Genomic DNA, 20,440 nt, shown 5'->3' on the forward strand with positions numbered 1-20,440 from the left:
TAAGCATATCAGGATCCATTCAGAAACTAGCTGGATTGTTTGTCCCGTCTGCTCCTCATAGGAGGCTGTTCCAAACTCTCATTCCTCTGATACTTAGACACCTTCTAATTTCCAAGCACAAAGTTCTTCATGGATCGATCATGTTCTTGTGCTGACTCTGTCTGTTAGTTTCAATAGCATTTCTCACTCTCTAGGGTTTACCCCACCAATGTAATTATGGAGACTAATCATTTCCCTTCTCGGTCCACATTTTGCTAGGCTGAACAAGCCAAACTCTTTTGATCTCTCCTAGGGCAAGATGTCCGTTCTCAAGCATCCTTACAGCCCTTCTTTTCACCTGTATCAGCTTGAATGAATCTTTCATCTACAAGGGAGCCAAGAACTGTTTGTAGTATGCCAGATGAGGCCATACAAGTGCCTTGTACAAGGCATGAATACTTCCCTATCTCTACTGGAAATACCTTCTTTCATACTTCCTAAGCACTCATTTGCCTTTTTTCCTGATTGCATCATGTTGGTGGATCAGAAGTTAGCCTGTGATCGACTAACGGTGGTAATATTATCCAATGGCAGCACAGAGCACAATCAATGCCTGTAAGTGATGTCAGAATGAGCATACCCATGTCTTACAGGTGCCCTGATTTCTGATTTCTGAGTCCTGTCCTGCTACTACAAAGTGCTGGCAAGAGTTTTAGCAATAGTATAGGACAGTTAAGAGAGTGATGAGATCATTTCTACAAGACACAGAAATGGGTTTCAACGTGGAATTCATATATTTCAGTAATTATTAATTACTTTGGCCACGTCTTCACTAAACGGAAAATCAACCCTGCAATGATTGATCTTCCAGAGTTTGATTTAGAGAGTCTAGTTAAGACTTGATAAATTGAACTCAGAAGATGCCCCCATCAGTGGCTGTGTGAGGAGTAAGGGAAGCCAACGGGAGCCTCTTGCTGTGGGGACAATGGGGAAACTCTAAATAAGGTATGCCAACTCCAGCTACATAATTAACGTAGCTGGAGTTGTGTATCTTGATTCAGCCTTCCCTTTTGGTGTAGACCTGGCCTTTAAAAAGGTAGATATGCTGGCGGATATCCCCTCTGGAGTCCTGTATCTGTTATGACCTGAGTTCTGTGTATTGCACCTTAAAAGGGGGAGAAGTCTCTCTCCATGCTACAGAGGCAGCTGACATGTTGTATTCATATGCAGCCATGTGCAGAGAGATGCACATATACCATGACTCTATGAGACACTCCTCATCAATGGACACATTTGTTCTCAAGCTCTCTGTGACTCAGTTCTCCCTTTGTAGAATGGGGATGAAAATGCCCCTCACCTCAGGGGAGTATTGTGAAAATAAATCTCTTCATGTTTATGAGATGCTCACGGACGGTGATGAAAACACCTCAGAAATAACCAGGAGGAAACTCAGAATTCCATATCCTGAGCAGAGCTTAAATGGGGTTCCTTATCTAAGGCACAGGGCCACACACTGAGGGTATGTCTAGACTGCACCCCTCTGTCGGTAGAGGGATGCAGATTAGGCAGGCCGACATGGCAAATGAGGCAGGGATTTAAATATCCCGTGCCTAATTTACATAAAAATGGCCACCACGTTTTGATGACTCAGCACTTTGTTGGCAAAAAGTGGCAGTCTAGAGGGGGATCTGTAGAGAAAGAAAGCTTTATTTGACAGATCCTGTAAACCTCCTTGCAGGAGGCATAAGGGATCTGTCGAAAAAGGCTTTCTTTCTCAACAGATCCCCCTCTAGACTGCCACTTTTTGCCGACAAAGTGCTGAGTCGGCAAAACACGGCAGCCATTTTTATGCAAATTAGGCACGGGATATTTAAATCCCTGCCTCATTTGCAATGTCGACCTGCCTAATCTGCATCCCTCTGCCGACAGAGGGGTGCATTCTAGACAGACCCTGAATGTGCTGCATAACAAGAAATATTGACAAACTACCGCTTCACTGACTGAAGCAGGGGTCCTGAGGAAAAACATCACAATGTGATCGTGTCATTAAAGACTAGCATAATGTACACCCACAAGAGGGCTGAAATTAGGGTGGCACAGGCAACTCTGAGCTTCATTTTGCAACCTTAATATACTGTTAACAGGTTTTCGGGATGTAAGGTAATAAGAGGACTGTGTGACACATTTAGGGGGTTGTGTGATACAAAGGAGATACAACACAGACCTGGGCCATGTAACATGTGAGTTTGGGGAAGTTCTGCAGCCTGTGTTATACAGGAGGTCGACCTAGATGATCACAGTGTGGACTTGGAACTTGTGAATTAAGAACAAATGATGGAGGGTGAATTATTTTTATCTATTTATTATTTTTATTGATTGATTTATTTTCTCTCTCTCCTCAGGAATCAGGGTTGTGGCACCCAATTATCCCTTTGAGGCTACTGGAGTCTCTATAATAACAATATGGACAGGTTAATATTTCTTTTGTTTATGGCTTTGGCCTGTTTTTAATCAGGGGAGCCTAGGAAAGACGCACTGCATACAATGTACTTTGACTGAAGGCTGTGCCCAGGGGAAATAGCTGGAGTGAGGTTTTTGTGTGTACTGTAAGCCATAAAGTTATTCCCTCAGAAATCTTCATGAGGTACAAAAGCGCTCCCCAGACATTGAAGATGGCTTGCAAACCCTGCCCTGTTACAAAGGCTCTTCCTCTGAACAGCCCCTGGAAAATCCCTTAAACACGGCCTCATTTTAGGAGCTTTCACAACCTCACTCATTCCCAGCCTCGTCTTGCCTCTGAGTCCCTCATCCACACCCTTCCCTAACTGGCTCTAGGGAGAAACCTTTGAGAAACAGTTCCTTGCTGAGCCTGTGCTACCTAGAGGCAGTGCTCAGCAGCACACAGGTGTGCTGAGCCTTCCCACAGCCCCACCTCTCTCAGGGCACGCTGCATCACCTGTAGCCAGCTACTCGTTCAGCTCGTTGCAGCCCAGAGCCAGCCACTCTGGCCTGAGGAGTTGGTTTGTTTTTCAAACTCCCAGAAGATTCCAGGAGGCAACAGTTAAACCAGCCCCAGCAGAATGAGCTGCCAGGCCCCCTTCTCATGGCTCCCTCTTTCCTGCTTGAAAAGCCCTAGGGTAGGTTTGCAGCTCTCTCAGAGCAGGTAGGTTTCTCCTCAGCTTCAGGCCCAAAGAATAAACCACTGAGCTGCAGCCCAAAGCAAGGCCATGGGCCCTCAGGAAAAGCTGATAGCACCTTAAGGAGCGGGTGGAAGAAATAGGTTGTCCCCATCACACATCTACTATTACTGATAGGGGAAGTGGCTTCCTTTCTGTGAACCTGCCTCTCGCCCGGCAACAGAGACAATTTGTCCTTCCAAGACCCATTGCAGGGGTGCTTATAGGTGGGAACAGTCCTTCCCCACCTCATTTCCCACAAGTCAGAGGAGGGAGGAAAAGCTTCGGGCCTCCTGCTGTATCCTGGGCTCTTAAAGATGAAAGCGGAGTCAAAGAGATCCGAGAGTGAAGGCAATCTCCTCTCTGTCGTAGAAGGTAAGGATTGAATTACTCATGGGTTTTGCTGGCTTCTCTGTTAACTGCAGCTAGCAGGGAGTTAGTGATTCAGGAGACCACAGTGAAAGCCTCTGGTTCGTGGGCAAGAAAGAAAACAAATTACCAGGTAGGGTATGGAGTGGAGGAGAGGCTAAAAGTGACACTAGTGTGGTGCTAGGTTATAAATTGGGGGTTTACCTCTAGTTGGATTGTTTGGGTCAGTTCTGGTTACCCTATCTCTCTTTCCCCGCCACCTCCCCCCCCCCCCCAGGCAGTGTTCCGATACAGGGACAGATGAACAAATGACTAGTGTTAGTGAGGGACTTCAATATAAAAAGAGAAGAAAAAGGCAACGTGGGAGATGTGCGCACGCTAATGATGGCAGAGGCCAATGAAATTCTAAGGCTGCGCATCTTAAGCTAACCCAAGGAAATCGCTCTTGTCTAATGGACCTGTGAACCTGGAGGCCAGGTGGCATCAGTTAGGAAGACACGAGCTTAGTGGAATGCATGAAAGGATTTGACCTCTGTAAGAGCAATGAGCAAACACAAGACTACGTTAGGGAGGATCCTTTATTTTGAGCAAAGGCATATAAAACCTTCATTCTCCAGGGCACCTGAGGCATGTTGGGATGATCTACCTCAGCAGCTTGCAGCTCCCTGTGATTTCTCAGGCACTGGTTGCTGCCAGACACAGGCTAATGGATGGTATGCATTACTGCTCTGTTATGGCAGACTTGTATGTTGGAAAATGAAGGAGAAACAGCTAGCGTGAAGGAGGAGCACAAAAAATAACTGTGTGTGGTGAGGGAGATCCTCCCCATCATTCTGAGCTGGGGCTTTGGCTACTTACGACCTAATTTCTCTCCTCCTTTCCCCGGTGAGTGGGGAAATACTGCAAGAACAGCACAAGCTACCAGCTTATTGCTGAGGGACTCTGAGCCAAGAGTCTTTCTGGCCAGCCTAGAGTCTTTCTGGCCAGCCACATAGACACAGGTAAAGTTGGCCTAATTTCCCTAGACAGGGCTTTAGATTGAGTAATAGAGGATTATTGTAGAGGGAACTAGGTGACAAGGTGCTGGCTCTATTGTGCTGACTTGGGACTCTTGAAGGGATACCACGGGTTGGGCACAGTTCCTAGACATATGCCTCACCTCCCCTCCCCCTCAACCACAGCTCTCCCCTGGGAGGGCTTGTCTCCACGGTGGCTGTAAGACTGGGGGAGGTGGTGGCAGCAGCAAGCGGCTACCGAGAGAAGCGAGTGAGGAGGTGTTGGTGCCTGTCTGTGTCAGTCCCTAGTTGACAAGGGGTGTGAGAGGACTTGGGGTGGAAGAGAGACAGAATGAGGGGTAGGTGGAAAGAAGAGGGAGAGAAGGAGTGGGGGACAAAGCCGCAGCATGGGGGGAGTTGAATGTGAAGTAAAGGTCCCAAATTGCATGGACCTCAGAGGGAGAACACAGGCTGAAGGATGGAGGAGTTTGGAGGGAGTAGCAGGAAGCCGGTCGGCAGGCTTGTAGTTGGATTGCTAGCTGCAGCACCTCTCTCATAGTGCCTTAATACAAAGGGCATGTTGCAAACAGATATAGACTCTCCTGTTCACTGGTCCAGTGTGAGGCTATTCAGTATAGGGGAAGCCTTGTGACTATTTACACAACTTTGGGAGACTAGGATTGAAGCTTCTTGGTGTGCTCAGTGTTAGTGTGTGCGCCCCTCAGACCAGACCCACTCAGACAAACCACCAAGAGCAGACTTTATTCTGTAAAGAACAGAGCAGGATTACAGTACAGCTGCCTCTTCTCTAGGGATGTTCAAGTGTACTCATTTAGCCGATTAACCAATAAGCCTGGGCTAGCACCAGTTTCTGTATAGCCACCTCCCTCCCTCTTCTCTTCCCCCGTCCCACACACTGCTGCAGATGTTCCTGGTGTGCATCCTATGCTTTAGTGTTACATCTGTAAATACTGCATATTCTTCTTAGAGCTGCCTGTGAATTTTCTATCCAAATGATTTTTTTTAACAGGAAAAGCAATTTCCACAAAATAAAAAATGACCCTCTAGAAAATTTGATTGTTGCCCCAAACTGTTGCTTTTTCATTGGGAGAAAATCAGAACAAAATATCTTGTTTCAGGTGAGCATAATCTGAAATATTGTGGTGGATGGAACGGATGTAAAACCTTTCATTTTGCATCTGTTTAACACTAAACTGTGTTTTTTCTGTTGTCAGCCTTCTGGGCCCCATGACAAAACTCTGCTGTTTGAGTGGGCATCTACAGAGGGCTGGAGCTGTTGAGCACAGCAGATTCCTGAGGAGTTGGAAGGTGTTTTGGGGGTGGAGTGTGAAACCTTTTTCTGCTGACTAGTGATGAAGTGATGCGTAATTCCAGTAGCATGGTGATAAACATGTCAGAGCTGTGGGGAAGTTCTTGTAGGATATGTCCACCTGGCAATGAGAGATGTGACAGCAACATATGTAAGACACACTCAAGATAACTGTGCAGTAGGTAATAGTATCATTAAAGCTAGATAACGTGGGCTAGCTGCTTGAGTACATAACCAGGGTCCTGGATGGGCTGCTACAGCTTGTGTTACCATAGCTTCACCACTGTTGTTAGAGCAACACTAGCTTAGGTGTGTCAACATATGCTGTAATCATCCTGACTGCAGTGTAGACAGATTTTCAGAAAGGAAGATGAAAACATGGTACCTGCAACAGCTGCTAGCAAGAGCTGATGGAGCCTAAATAACTTTTGTCTTCAGAACTCTGTGCAGCTTTGGAAATATCCAATGGAACTAATGAGAATACTAATGAGAATTCAAAAAAAAAACCCATTGCCTTTCCCATAAAGAGCCGTTATTGAGTCCAATGCTTCCAGGTGCCTCATGTTGGTTTTATCTCCGTTTGACCATAGGAGCACTTCTTTAAGAATTCACAATTACAAATGAAACTTAGTGTCAAGTATCAGAGGGGTCGCCGTGTTAGTCTGAATCTGCAAAAGCAGCGAGGAGTCCTGTGGCACTTTATAGACTAACCGAAGTGTTGGAGCATAAGCTTTCGTGGGCAAAGACCCACTTTGACATGCATCTGACGAAGTGGGTCTTTGCCCACGAAAGCTTATGCTCCAACACTTCAGTTAGTTTATCAGGTGCCACAGGACTCCTCGCCGCTTTTGCAAATGAAGCATGCACATCTGTGCCGAATTACACAAAATGAATGTATGAAACGAGACAAAGGCTGGTGTGGGCATGTTAATACTGGTGGTAATATCTGTTGGAGCAATGGTTAGATGAACAGCACGACGTGATTGACAGGGTGATCGTAACTCAGATATGAAATGTGCATGCCCATCCATCCCTAGCCTTCCCCAGCTGCTCCCAGAGTAAGTCCTATGTGGCCTCTTCTCCCCATTTCTGCTGAGTGTTTTCATAGTCTGTTTGTGACACAGAGGCCTTTGGAGGGGGGAAGGAGGGTTGCTACTCTTGCAAGGGCTGATATGCCACATTTAACACACTTTGTCAATGTCATATACCCATGTTACATACCACTGCAAAGCAACATCTCCTTGATCAGTGATGTTCTGTTGAGGCGCATGTACAGGGTGTGTACAAAGAGCTCTGGGTATGTGCTAGCATTGTGTCCTCGAAATGCCTCTGGCAAACAATGCACGATCCCAGCCAGCCCTAGACAAAGGAATGTGGATTTTCTTGTCGTCAGGCAGAGCAGTGAAGGTGCATTCCATAAAGGATAACATAAGTTATCAACCTAGTGAGTGAAGTACCAAGGATCTTGCAGCATCTGAAGCTTAAATGATAAGTCAGTGAGATGACTGTATACAGTATTACTCTATATACTTTTACAGTATAGTAGGGTCTTTTAATGAAAGGTAATTATACGCTGGTGATTAATACCATCGTGATATGTATGCATCAATGCTATAGGAGTCACTATGAATGCTTCTGATGTTATGTTTTAAGGTCTATGACCAAATAAAGGAAGAAACTGGTTTTTCTGCCCATAGGAGGCAGCTATCTACCTGTCTCCACTGAAACAACGCAAGACATGACCAAGAACAATGGAAGCCCTATTAATACATGAATCATAGGGATGGGACAGCCACAGGAAAGGAAGAACAGCATGAGGTCATCTCGAGCCTGGGGACAAACCAGTGAGCTTGTGACCGTATAAGGCTAGCTAAGAAACCATCTTGTCATCCATGGTGTATGGACACAAGGGGCAGAACTCTTCCAGGCCAAGAAAGATGGGCTTTTCTAACAAGGGGGAGTGGGCATCTCTAGGAACTAAATAATAAAAGAGAACAAAATCTTTATAGGCAAAGACCTGTACCTAAAAAGACAAGGGAAACCAACACCTTGTGCTTCTGTGGAAAGTCCCGACTTCCAGTCAGCCATGGCTGGAAAGAGATGGGTGAGAAACCTACCTTGAATCTAGTCTGTAGCTTTTTAAGTCTTAGCCACTAGAAAAAGTACTTTACGTTTATTTGCTTGTAACCATTTCTCACTTGATCCTGTCTACATGACACCTACTTAAAACCTCTTTTTCATGAAATGCACTTGTACTTTTAGTCTAAATGAACCCAGCAGCGTGTTTGACATGAAGCAATGATTAACTCAAGCTAAAGCAACAAGCTGCTGCCCTTTCCTTTCTTCAAAGGAACAACCGACCTTATTACTCCTCTGGAAGCCCGAGGCGAGGGTTGTACGTCTCAGGGCAGAGGGCTTTGGGGAGATTCAGGTTTGGGGTATTTTGGGGTGGCTTGGCTAGCGGAGACCCGGCTGAGACAGTGTAACAAGCAGGCTGCTGGAGACCGAGTTGCGGAGCCAGGCCCTGTTGAATACACAATGCAGGCTTCTTTGGTGTTCAGGAACATTGAGGTAGGAAGCTACAGCAGCAGAGCCCTTTAAGGCATTCACAGTGACAGGAGACGGTGGCACAGCCTCATGCAAGTCTGAATTACACCTCCAAGCACACTTGTCGAGAGGGCAATAACGTCCAGGAGAAATCTGGTTCTTCACTACCTCTGAGTGAAGGATGTTAGAGAGAGAGCCCTCAGTGGTAGTGGGAGAAGGATGATGCGGTCTCCTGCTAGCCATAATACTATATGAGAACCTCTTACATGACAAATATCTTTGCTTTTTCTGTTACCTTTATTTAAAACATTCAAGTAGTATAGGGTGCAAAGATTTCAAGGCCAGAAGAGATCACTATAACAAATTAGTCTGACCTCTTGCATAACACAGGCCTTCCCTCCATCCCCCTAAAAAAATAATTTTAGATAAACATCCAATCTTGCTTGAAAAATTGTCAGTGAGGGAGAACCCATCATGACCCTTGTTGAATTGTTCCAATGGTTAATTATTCTCACTTTCTAGTCCGAATGTGTCTACCGTCATCTTCCAACCAGGATACTCGCTGCTAGATTGAGGAGACCATTGGTTAGTTTTTAAGGTGCTACTAGGCTATTTGGTGTTGGTTTTTTAAAGTTTTTTCTGTTACAGACTAACTTGGCAACCCCTCTGAAGCAATTTGTTTACAGTTCAGGTACTTCTAGACTGCGGTCAAGTCATCTCTTAACCTTCTCCTTGCTAAGCTAAATAGACTGATCTCCTTGAGTCTATCCCAAGGTCATATAGGTTTTCTCACATAACAGTATTCCATAGGTAAAAAAAAGTCATGTGACCCTTCTCTTCCTCCCCCCCGCCCGGCAGGAGTTTTAGACTGTGTTGAGGGACTTTTATTGAGTGTTGTGGATAAAATAAGTGTGTGACACAAGAGAACCAAGACACATCAAGAAAGCTCACAGGTTGCCGCCTGGCTATGAAATGTTTTTCATTTCTGGTTCCTCCTGTATTCAGGCAAGCGGAACCTTGCGCATCCCTTGTAAATAAACAAGAGCAGCAAAGAAAATTCCAGCTTCCATCAATTTCTACTTCCAATCGGAACATCCTTAGGGCCCTGAACTTAGACTAGCTTGCCTCTGAAAAGGGCACCGATGAAAGTTTTATTCTTAGTATCTTGTCAAACATATAGTCAATGCCTCTTCCCCATCCCTTAGTGTTCTTATGAATACTGAGTGCAAAGTTCTGATTTGGCAATGCAGAAATGCTTTCTGAATTGTTAGGGTATCACGTGAAAGGGAAGATGCATAAAGGAAATCTTAAAAAATCCAAAATATTTCATTTTGATGTTTCAAACCAAACTAGAGCTCCCAAAACTGCTTTCTAGTTTGGAAATGTCTTTCCACTTAACTAAAAAAGTGAAAACCTTTATAAATGGTCAAAACTGAAATGAAATCTCGCTTTTTTTGGGTAGGAAAAAATTGCATTTTGTCAAAGTTGAGCTGAATTTGTGTCTTGTGCAACAAGAAACCTATCTGTCTGTCTGTCTATTAATTAATTAAATTTCCTTGCATTATGCGTTGATAAAGCCAGCATAAATGGGCAGAGAATGAGGCTGCTTTCATATTGCGTTTACAGGCCATCTTACTCTATCTGAATTTTTAGAATGCTGTAGAAAGCATGCAGCTCTACTGATACTTCAGAGGGAAATACAATCCTATGGCTTTCAGTTTCTGAAAATCCCCGTATGCAATCACACACACTTCTGCCCTCCATATTTTGTCAGCATTTGAGGTTCTAATTTTCAGGAGCAGAAACAAGGGGATAGTGTCAAGGCCAGATGTTGGCTGAGGGAAAAATCAGGGCAGCTCTTCTCATCAGTGGCCCCGAGGTAACTGAAAGCTGAAGGATATTGACTTCAGTGGAGCGACTCTTATTCTTAGCTGGCTGAGGGCCAGCTAAGGATCTGACCCTCAGCCATGCATGGACATGGCAGCTTTTTGAAATGTGGTGTACACTTTAGGGGTGTAAAAGCACTTTTAATCAGTTAACTGGTTAAATGTTATGTTTAATTGCAGGGGCAGAGGATCATTATGCGGGGCCCACGGCAGTCCAATTTCGCGGGGCCCCCCTTTGCCACGGCGCATGCGTGGGGCTTCTTGAAGCATGGGGCCCGGGGTGGCTGCCCCGCTTGCCCTGCCCTATATCTGCCCCTGCTTAATTGGTTAATTACTTAAATGGAAGCCCACAGGCAGGGAGCTGCTCCAGCCCGGACAGGCCTGCCATGCTGTGGGCTGCTCCAGCCAGGCCGGATGGGCCCACAGCAGACTTTCATGTTGAGCTGTCGTTTAGTTTTTGGATAACACTAAACTCTTTGGCTACGTCTATGCTACATGCTGCTTGCACAAGAAGCCTTTTGCGAATGCGTTTTTGCACAAAAACTTCTTGCACAAGAACACGGCCACACCTCAAAGCACATCGCAAAAGCCACGTGCTTTTGCACAAGAGAGCATCCACGTTGCATGGATGCTCTTGCACAAGAAAGCTCTGATGGCCATTCACGGAATGGCCATCAGAGCACCTGTGCTTTTTTTTCCAGAGGGGTTTCTTGCACAAGAAACTCCTCTGGAGCGTCCACACTTACCTTCTTGCACAATAGCTGTAGCGCTAAAAGCAGTTATGCCTCAGAAAAGGAGGTTTACCTATGGCGGAAAAAGCCTTCTGTTCTGCCATTTAACTGCCCATTTAACTGCGCAAGAGTTCATTTGAGGTATGGACTCTCCGCAGGTTTTTGCGCAAAAACAGTTGTTTTTGTGCAAAAACCTTGTAGTGTAAACGTAGCCTTTGGATACCTTTTGTTACCTACTCTGGACAAATGTTAAGACTTGAGCAAGCATGTTAAACCTTTCCCCACCAGTGTATTGCCCTCTGGGCTGACTTTGAGTGAAGGTAAAATGTAACTTGTTGATCTTAGAAAGGCAAGGTTGTCTACTGGATAGAGCACTGAATTGGAAGTTGAGATTTGGATTTTTTCCCCAGCTCTGTCATTGAAGGGTCACGGGCAAGTCACTTTGGGCTTCTCTGAACACAGAAGTTGTAACTGTTTCACTTAAAATTCCTCCAATTTAAAATAAGTTGTATGTGGAGTCTCTGAGCTCAATTAAGCTTTGGTGTAAAATGTGTCAACTCAAAATGGACCAAAATAAGCCAGGTTTAAACCTATATGTTTGTTCACACACACAATTGGACTTGTTTAACACATCCTTGTTAAACAGTGCACATTCACTTGATAAAACACTTGGGATATGTTTTACTAATGCAATGTATTATTTATTATGCTGTATTTTAAAATCAATGTAGTTTTTAACCCATACATTTGACTGTCTGGTCAATGAAAGCAAAATGCTCCCATGATATGCCTCTTGTTCCTTGAGAAAAAGATTTTTTTTCTGGTTCTTTCTAGCTTTACATTGTAGCATCAAGGTTCAAATTTCCAAATGTTCATGATCAGTTGTATAGTGACGTTGTCTTTCTTATCTTGGGACCAACATAGCTACAAAGTAGGTGATGTCATAGCTTTCATTTTATTCAAGAAAGCTTTTCTTTTTTCCCCAACAGAAGTTGGTCTAATGAAGTATATGACTTCATCTACCTCGTCTCTCTCCAATCCAGTTGAATACTTACTCTGTACTGAATCCAGCTTTTTAGTTTAAACTCTGAACAATTCGGACTGGATATGAGTTTCTGTTTCTTTTCTAGCCATGTAAACATTTTATAGAGTGAACATGAAGTCAATAAACATTTCCTGTTTAAAGTCTGCTTTGCTGCCTAATGAAAGACGTTTATTCCCAAGCAATACACAGGATGTGATGAGCTCTGAAGCTTTTCAGCAAGTGTAATGCTTAGCTTGGAACCCAGAGAAGTCATTAAAAGTAAAAACTTTCAATTTTAAGACTAAACCAAATCAAGTCTTGTTTTCAATGTTAACTTATAGACTATACGTTATTTAAATTACTCTGAAATTGGATTTGAAGGTCCATTGATTTTTGTTGTTGAAATTAACTGCAACAGAACGAGTCTCCGCCTTTTGTTGTTGTTGTTGTTGTTGTTTTGTTTACACTGCAGACTATTTCATAACCTTCATGCTGCAATTGAGTATAAACCAATAGCAGTGGTGGAATTGGAGGGCTGAGAAGTATTTTCTGTCTAGCTTAGTATTTCTGTGGCTATGTCTCTGGCATTGATTCTGTACATAATCCACATGAATCTTAATACTGTGAAACATGATTTGAGTGCACGGAGGGTTTCTTTCCTTTTGAGAGAACTGAAAGATGCTAGCATGGGTCTATCGCTAGCTCAGATAATGAGAAAAATATTAAACTCAAAGGCTATTTGCAAGAGCACAGCAAATACAGAGTCACAACTTGAAATGCCTGTTGGGATCAGTAGCTATTGTAGATGATCAGGAGCCCCCTATTTGTCCAACAAAGCCTGTGGCCCCATTCAAATGTGACTCTAGGTGGAGTCTAAATAGATGTAACTCATAGCTTCTGTCTTGGTTGCTCCTAGCATAGACTCCTAGAGCTAGAAGAGACCTCAGGAGGTCATTGAGTCCAGCCTCCTGCTCAAAGCAGGCTCAGACCCAACTCAATCCACCCAGGCAGGGCTTTGTCAAGCCGGGACTTAAAAACCTTTAGGGATGGAGATTCTACCATCTCCCTAGGAAACCCATTCCAGTGCATGTACATTACCCCTGTTTCCCAATGTGAGCAAGCCTGATTTGCGTTGCTTCTGAGTTTGGCTCTAACTCTCTTTGCTGGTCAGTTTTTGCTCGTTACTTTCATTTGAGACATCTTTGACAAAGATATCAATTGGTTTTTATTTTCTCTTGACAAAACTGAGTCGTTTTGAGGGAGGGCTTCAGAACTTGTGCATGAGGTTTGGACCACTGTTGTTCCTTCCACCCCTAACTCAGTGGGAGATGATTTAGATATTTTAGAAGTCTTCTGTATGGAGCAAAGCAAAAGTCTGCAAAGTGAAGTTTTATTTAAAATCTGCAGCTAACGGTGCTTTCTCATATAGCAAGCAGAGGGACCAAAAAAAGAGAGAGGGATTACTGTATCAGAGGTAAATGGTAGCCATCACTGGTACTGAAATGGAACAATATTTGGAGTAGACTAGGGCAAAACAATTTTGGATTAAAACTTTTTTCAGTGACCAATACAGATTCGATGAGATGGCTGTTTTGTGAATTCTTGTCAGAATTGTTCATAATAAAGAAGAAATTCCCAGATAACCAATAACTTGACATTTTCAAACACATCAACTTTCCAGTCTGGAATTCAGTTTTTATTTTGAAATACCCTTTAACTTTTATTTTAAATTATTACAAAATGACCAACGCAAAACAAAATATTTAGTTCCACTGGATGTTTGGTTTGTGTTGGTGATGGTGTTTGACTTCTCAAAATTGCCAACAAACCAAAAATGTATTTACCCAGCTGTACCAATGTATTTTTCTGTTCTAGGAGCCAAAGATACAGAAGAATATGTAATTCAAAGAAATTCCTAGTATTACACCTTTTTATGATAGGCTAGACAATCCAAACGAGGCGTATCAAGAATTGTTAGATAATTTTCTCTAAAAAGTAATCTTCACGATTACCCCACATTCATGTAGGGTGTGAGGAAAAATGACACCACTCCAGCTGGAAATCTCTTTGCTTTTTCTCCAGTCCTGCCGGACTCCTCCTTGCTTCCATGAATCAATGATCCTATAGAAGAAGTGACTGCACTCCCCAAAGAGCTTACAGTTGTGTCTACACTACAAGCACTAGGGTGGCACAGCTGCAAATATCGTGGTGTAACATAGATACTTCCCATATCAACAGAAAGGGGGATTTTCTGTTCATGCAATTAAGCCATCTCTCCAAGAGGTGGTAACTAGATTGGAAGAATTCTTCCATCATTGACCTGGTTGCATCTGCTCCAGAATTAGGGTAATCTAACCATGAGTGAAAGCTTTCAAAACCCTGGGCAATATTACTGAATGATAACTGAATCAGTCTAATCTTTAAGCAAAGACCTGGCCTAGGTATACAAGACAAGAGTCAACCCAAAGGGAAAGCACAAGGAAATGGATGAGGCAAGATGACCTTTCTCATTCCCAGCACAGCAGATTTCATTTGTGCTTTGAAAATCAATCTGGTCTTTGTGTCTCTAATAATTCAGTAATGAGAACTTTATTGGAGTGTTTGCATGACTCAGTAAAGAATCCATCTAACTGTTCAGTGTCTATATTTATTTACAGGAATGACAGTAAAAACTTAAAAAACAACAAATAGTCTAGTATCACCTTAAAAACTAACAAACATGTAGATGGTATCATGAGCTTTCATATGTGCAACCCACTTCTTCAGATGAAAGCTCATGATACCAGCTACATGTTTTGTTAGTTTGTAAGGTGATACTAGACTATTTGTTGGTTTTTTAAGTTTTTCCTGTTAGACTAACCTGGCTACCCCTCTGAAGTAAAAACTTAAACAATGAATAGTCCTGCAGCACCTTAGAAACTAACAAAATATGTAGATGATATCCTGAACTTTCGTGGGCACAACCCACTTCTTCATTTGAACGACAATTCTATTCCTTGTTTTTTCAATTACAGACTAACATGACTACCCCTCTAAAACAGTAACAAATTCAACTCTTGTTAGTAGGGCTCTGTGTGGATAGAAACTCTGGTATGGCTGAGGGTGGGGCAGGAGCTCCTTGAGGAGGAGAAACGGTGGTTAGAATGGCTAGCAGGGAGTATTTGTTCAGTCGCAGCTGGGGAGAAGGGAAGTGCGTGGAAATTAAGTTTAGAAAATAGGTGACTGAAAAAGTGAATGAAATGAAAAAGAAAATGTACGGTGGTAGATAAAGGCTGCCTCAGGGGAGAGAAATAGCAGGAGGCCTGCAAAACAACCCAGGAAAATCTATGCCATGATCTGGAAAGGGAAAGAAACAGTAGAAAAAAGCTGAATAAAATCAAGGGAGAGAGTAAGTTACATTTTTTTTTTTACAAGTAAAAAATGGCCAGAACAGAATGACTGAAAAGGATAAAATGATGGGAGAGGGAAGGTCTAGAGACATGTGTCTGGGTGAGAGGAAGAGCAGTGAAGGCGTACTTCACCCTTGCCAGTGGATTTAGTCTCTGGGTTAGTAGATGTTGGGTGTATTTTGAGCTCTGATGATGTATCTATAATATGAAATAGTTGTGTGTGACTTTATATAGGGGTGTCTGGTAGTAGAGGGTTTCCTTTCCATGGACTAGCTTGCTAAATCCTTTTGTGCACCAAAGGTTTACAACTTCCCCAATGGAGCATAAACCTGTAGGCGCTGACTTCTTTTATTTATCCCAGGCAAGTTACACAGCTACTCCACCCAGAGACCCCGCCCCTATTCCAGTCCTGCTCTTCATTCTCTGCTCCACACTCCTCCAAGTAATCTCCTCTCCCCCCCCCCCTCCACCAACCAAACAGCTGATTGGGAGCATCACTATTTTGATGTGGATGTTCAAGCTGCAGAGTCTGTGACTGCCTAAATCCCAAGAATGTCATGACGTGTATCTCCTGAGGGAACAGCAATTACACGTAACTAATCTCTAAGTTTTCAACTGTCTAGGAGGGAAGTGTGGTTTAAAAATACATGTAGTATTCACATGTTGCTTTATAATCTTGAATTAAATGCACTGGCTGCAGGGTGAATGGCTGTTTTCTGTAGGCTGGGGAGCCTTGAATGGAACAAATATTGTCTGATCATTAATAGCTCTATTCCTCTCAGTTGCTTTCCCAACCTTTGATTGCTCCTATTATTATTATTATCATACTGCCTTTGTTCTAACAGATTCACTTAGCTTGAAAGAGTTCTTAAAAGTTCTATTAGAACCCTTTGGAGAAATAACTCTAGCCTAGCATCGCACGACTGTGTATCTGTTACAAAGGCTTTATAATCATACGTTACCTGAATTGCTCTTTTTAGCCATGTAAATTAAAAGTATTTATAGGCTGGGTTAAGTTTGCACAGTTGTGTTTTGGTAAAAGCCAAAGTTAAGACTCAGATGTTCAGTGTGGTCCAGTTTAAGCTACTCTGTATTTTGCTACTTAATGACACCATATGACCAAGATCATAGATGAATATTTTATGAATACTTTTAAGCATTTTTTAAAAAAAATGTTTTCTGCTAGTGTTGAGGTGTTGACATAACATCGCTCCAAGAGGTGGGGCTCTACGAAAAAAAATATTGCAAAATGTGTAGGATTCTCACTTTTTGGTTGGAGAAGACAAACTGAGGATTCCCCTGACTCAACTGTTTTCCCCAAAAGGTGCTGACAGTTGGCCTTGAGCCCCATCCAAGGTTCCTTCTACAGCTACCACAGCTTCTTCCAGAACCTTCTCAGGTGACCCTTTTCTGAGTACCATCAGTCGGAGCAATTCCTCACAGGAGCGTGCTGTGCCCTAGACTTCACTTACTGCTGCTCTACCCACTTTTGAGAAACAAAGGACACCTGAATTGTTAACAATCTGCCAATTTGGGCTATCTATCAGTGGCCCTGAGCTTGTGCTCTCAGATAATTGATAGCTTCTCCTCTCCTTGCTGTTCCTATGACTGTCGTGCCATGTTTTCCCTTGTTCTCCAGATGACTCACGTAAGACAAGAGTCTTAAGAGCTTGTACTTCTATTCTTGGTTGGGGTGTGTGGCTTGCCCTGCTGCAGGAGCTAGTGCCAAATGACTGTTTTTTTTTAAAGATGCCTTGTCTCACCTGATCCAGGGCTGTTTCTTTCCATCTACCTGGAAATAACCTGCTTAAATATGCTATAGCACTGGCTTAAGCATAGTTTTTGTATTGATCCAATAGAGGTATGCCTTTTGGGATACTGACAGTATTCAAGAGCTACAGTCCCTAGTGTGGATGAAACTGTTGCTATATTGGTGCTTATTAGTGTTTCATCTATTCACACGGATGTAGGGGAATAGTTATACTGGGATAAAGCACCATTGCAGCAATTATAATTGTATCTACACTAATGGAGTTGTGCAGCGTTGAATATATCCCATGGGGAATGTTTGATATCCTTGTCGGAAGGCACGACGTGAACTTGGCTGCATGCGAGTTTGGGCTTAAGAATTCATCTTCAGTTCAGGTGGTAACCGATTCAACATTTTGAATCCGTTTAATGTAATCGACTCTTTGAGATGCCAGTCAATGGGGTTTGTTGTGATATTCAGCATGTGGCCAGCAGCCTCCCATGTGGTATTAATAATCTTGACTAAGTGGATTTAAATAACCCTGTTAGTCACTTGGTTTTGGTGACCTGCTATTGAAATGGGAAAATTAATCTTTGAACTATAACATGCAATGTCTCATGCCAGCTGTATGAGTGATGTCCATCATCCCACTGTCTATCATGCGACTCCTTCAAAGAAGGTATTTATATGTATTAACAGGTGTGTTGTGAGCAAGACACGAGAAGTCATTCTTCTGCTCTACTCTGAGCTGGTTAGGCCTCCGTTGGAGTATTGTGTCCAGTTCTGGGCACTGCATTTCAAGAAAGATGTGGAGAAATTGGAGAGGGTCCAGAGAAGAGCAACGAGAATGATTAAAGGTCTAGAGAACATGACTTATGAGGGAAGGCTGGAGGAATTGGGTTTGTTTAGTTTAGAAAAGAGAAGATTGAGGGGGAACATGATAGCAGTTTTCAGATATCTAAAAGGGTGTCATAAGGAGGAGGAAGAAAACTTGTTCATCTTGGCCTCTGAGGATAGAACAAGAAGCAATGGGCTTAAACTGTAGCAAGAGAAGTTTAGGTTTAGGAAAAAGTTCCTAACTGTCAGGGTGGTCAAACACTGGAATAAATTGCCCAGGGAGGTTGTGGAATCCCCATCTCTGGAGATATTTAGAGCAGGTTAGATAAATGTCTATCAGGGATGGTCTAGACAGTATTTGGTCCTGCCATGAGGGCAGGGGACTTCTCGAGGTCCCTTCCAGTCCTAGTGTTCTATGATTCTATCTAACGTTTCTTTCCCTATCACCTATGTATCTTTGACAAGATCAAAACTATCTTCTGAGAAGACCTGGTGGGATGGGGATTAGATTTCCTAAGAATTCTAAGTAGTTGTTTTTGCTGGTATCTCTCTTGCAAGTCACAATGTGTTTACATGTAAATGAATGCAGAACACACCAGTCATTATTGCGTATGCTTCTAGGTACCTTTTTATGTTAGCTTCTCATGTGGGATTTTGTGTTCACCACCATAACCTTCACTTGGGCAATTTGTAATACCTTTCGATCTAGGTATCTAAATCTTTAATTGTTTAATGGGCCCATGCACCTCTTCTGAGATTGATTCAGCTCTTGAATCATAGGGGTTGTCAAGGAGTCTTCCATTTTATGCACAATTTTCATTTGATTCTTTCTTTTGACCAGCCATTTCACTACCCGTGCTGTCTACTTGCCCAATTGTGAGTCAACTTTTTGTAATTTTTTTCACACTGTAAAAGTGGTACCCCTGTAAGTAACTTCCCCTTCTTTGGAGATACCATTTATATGTGTCATTCTGCTGCTCTGGACATATCCTCATACAAGACTCCCACTCATCTCCCCTTAGAGGCTTGGATTTCTTTTCTGTCATGGTGATGGTATTGATCGTTTATGATGTGATGGACAACCTACGGCCCAAGGACCACATGTGGTCTATTGCGGTTCTAGATGTGGCCCATGAGACATTTTATTTACCATTGCCTACGTGCAAGTTTGCCAAATTCTGCTCGTTTTGTCCACGAGTCCTCTGAACTTGTTTTATCCAGAGTAATTTTTCCCTCTATTGCTATTGGAAAAGTGACACCCACGTAAAGCAAGGCCACGTCAGGTGACGTGGGTGCCGATGGCACGCAACATTGACAGTGAGAGCCATGCGCTCCCTCTGCATCCAATCAAAGCACTGCTACAGTTCAATCGACACACCCTGAAAACTCTAGGTACACAAGCACAGTGAGCAAAACTACCCTATCCCTTTGTTACAATAATCGTGTGACCCACTGAGAGGTCGGGCTACTCATGCGGCCCACTCACTAGCCTAGGTTGCCCATCACTGATCTAGAGATGCCAGATGAGATTGGGTCCTCTCTCCTAAGCACTTTATTTATGCATGGCAAGACATCATCAGTATAAACTTGTACAGGGCAGAGATTAGACACAGATCTGGCTAAGGGTAAAAAAGAAAACATTCAATAAGTTCTCTTGCTAACACCAGTTCAGTTCCAAAGGTACATTTCAAGCAGTGTGCCTGATAGACCTATTCAGAGCAAGATTTGATGATGTGGTGCTAAAAACAGTGGTGGCAATCTAAGGATCCCTATATTGTTAACATCAGAGGACTTCAGCCTAAATTAGTAATAGGTGGAAATCTCAGTGCCAAAAAGTTTTTCCTATCTAAACTGGGAATGTTGCTTTCAACATAAAGTGATAAAATAGTGAATGGGGTTAGTTAATGCTGCTGCTATGGGACAGGAGATCCTTTTCTATCAAGATAAGTTAGCATGACAGCAATACACTTGTTTGCATTGTGGGTGGCAACTGGAAAAGATTTTTTTAATGAAAGATCAACCCTTGCAAGCTGCAGCAGAAATGGAAGGAGCTCTGAAATGCCAAGAGCTGAAATATATGCTGTAATTGTGAGAGCAATTTTTTCCAGATGTTCATGGGATAGCACTTTGTGTTGGAGGACTGATGACACATCTGAGCACAATCATTATTTATTTAAAATCCTCGCTCCCCAGGGAACGTGACTGACTTTATTTTTTTGAAAATGTGGTGATTACAAAACTTTTTGAGCATTTCTCTCTCCTGTCTATTTCATGTATGCACTGAGTTTATTTAATATACTACATATTTTAGAGACATTGTCTGATCAAGAACTCCTCCTAAACGGCAAAAGCTAGGACCACCAAATGTGATCTGCTAGATCGGTACTTGCTTTGGTCATTCTGCCCTCTTTTCTTTGCTTTTATGAA

General features: G+C 43.0%; 1 protein-coding gene across 1 annotated transcript in view; it reads left to right on the plus strand.

The window, feature by feature from the left end:
* Positions 1-3,042: 3,042 nt before the first annotated feature.
* SLC4A11 (solute carrier family 4 member 11) overlaps positions 3,043-20,440 on the plus strand; it is a 256,640-nt gene continuing 239,242 nt past the window's right edge. The window contains exon 1 of the mRNA XM_025179543.3: positions 3,043-3,530. Within this exon, the coding sequence (XP_025035328.1) occupies positions 3,473-3,530 (58 nt within the window). The 5' untranslated portion in view covers positions 3,043-3,472. The remainder of the gene's footprint in view (positions 3,531-20,440) is intronic.

This window comes from Pelodiscus sinensis, chromosome 4 (genome assembly GCF_052426305.1).
Source record: "Pelodiscus sinensis isolate ZL-2025 chromosome 4, ASM5242630v1, whole genome shotgun sequence".
NCBI lineage: Eukaryota > Metazoa > Chordata > Testudines > Trionychidae > Pelodiscus > Pelodiscus sinensis.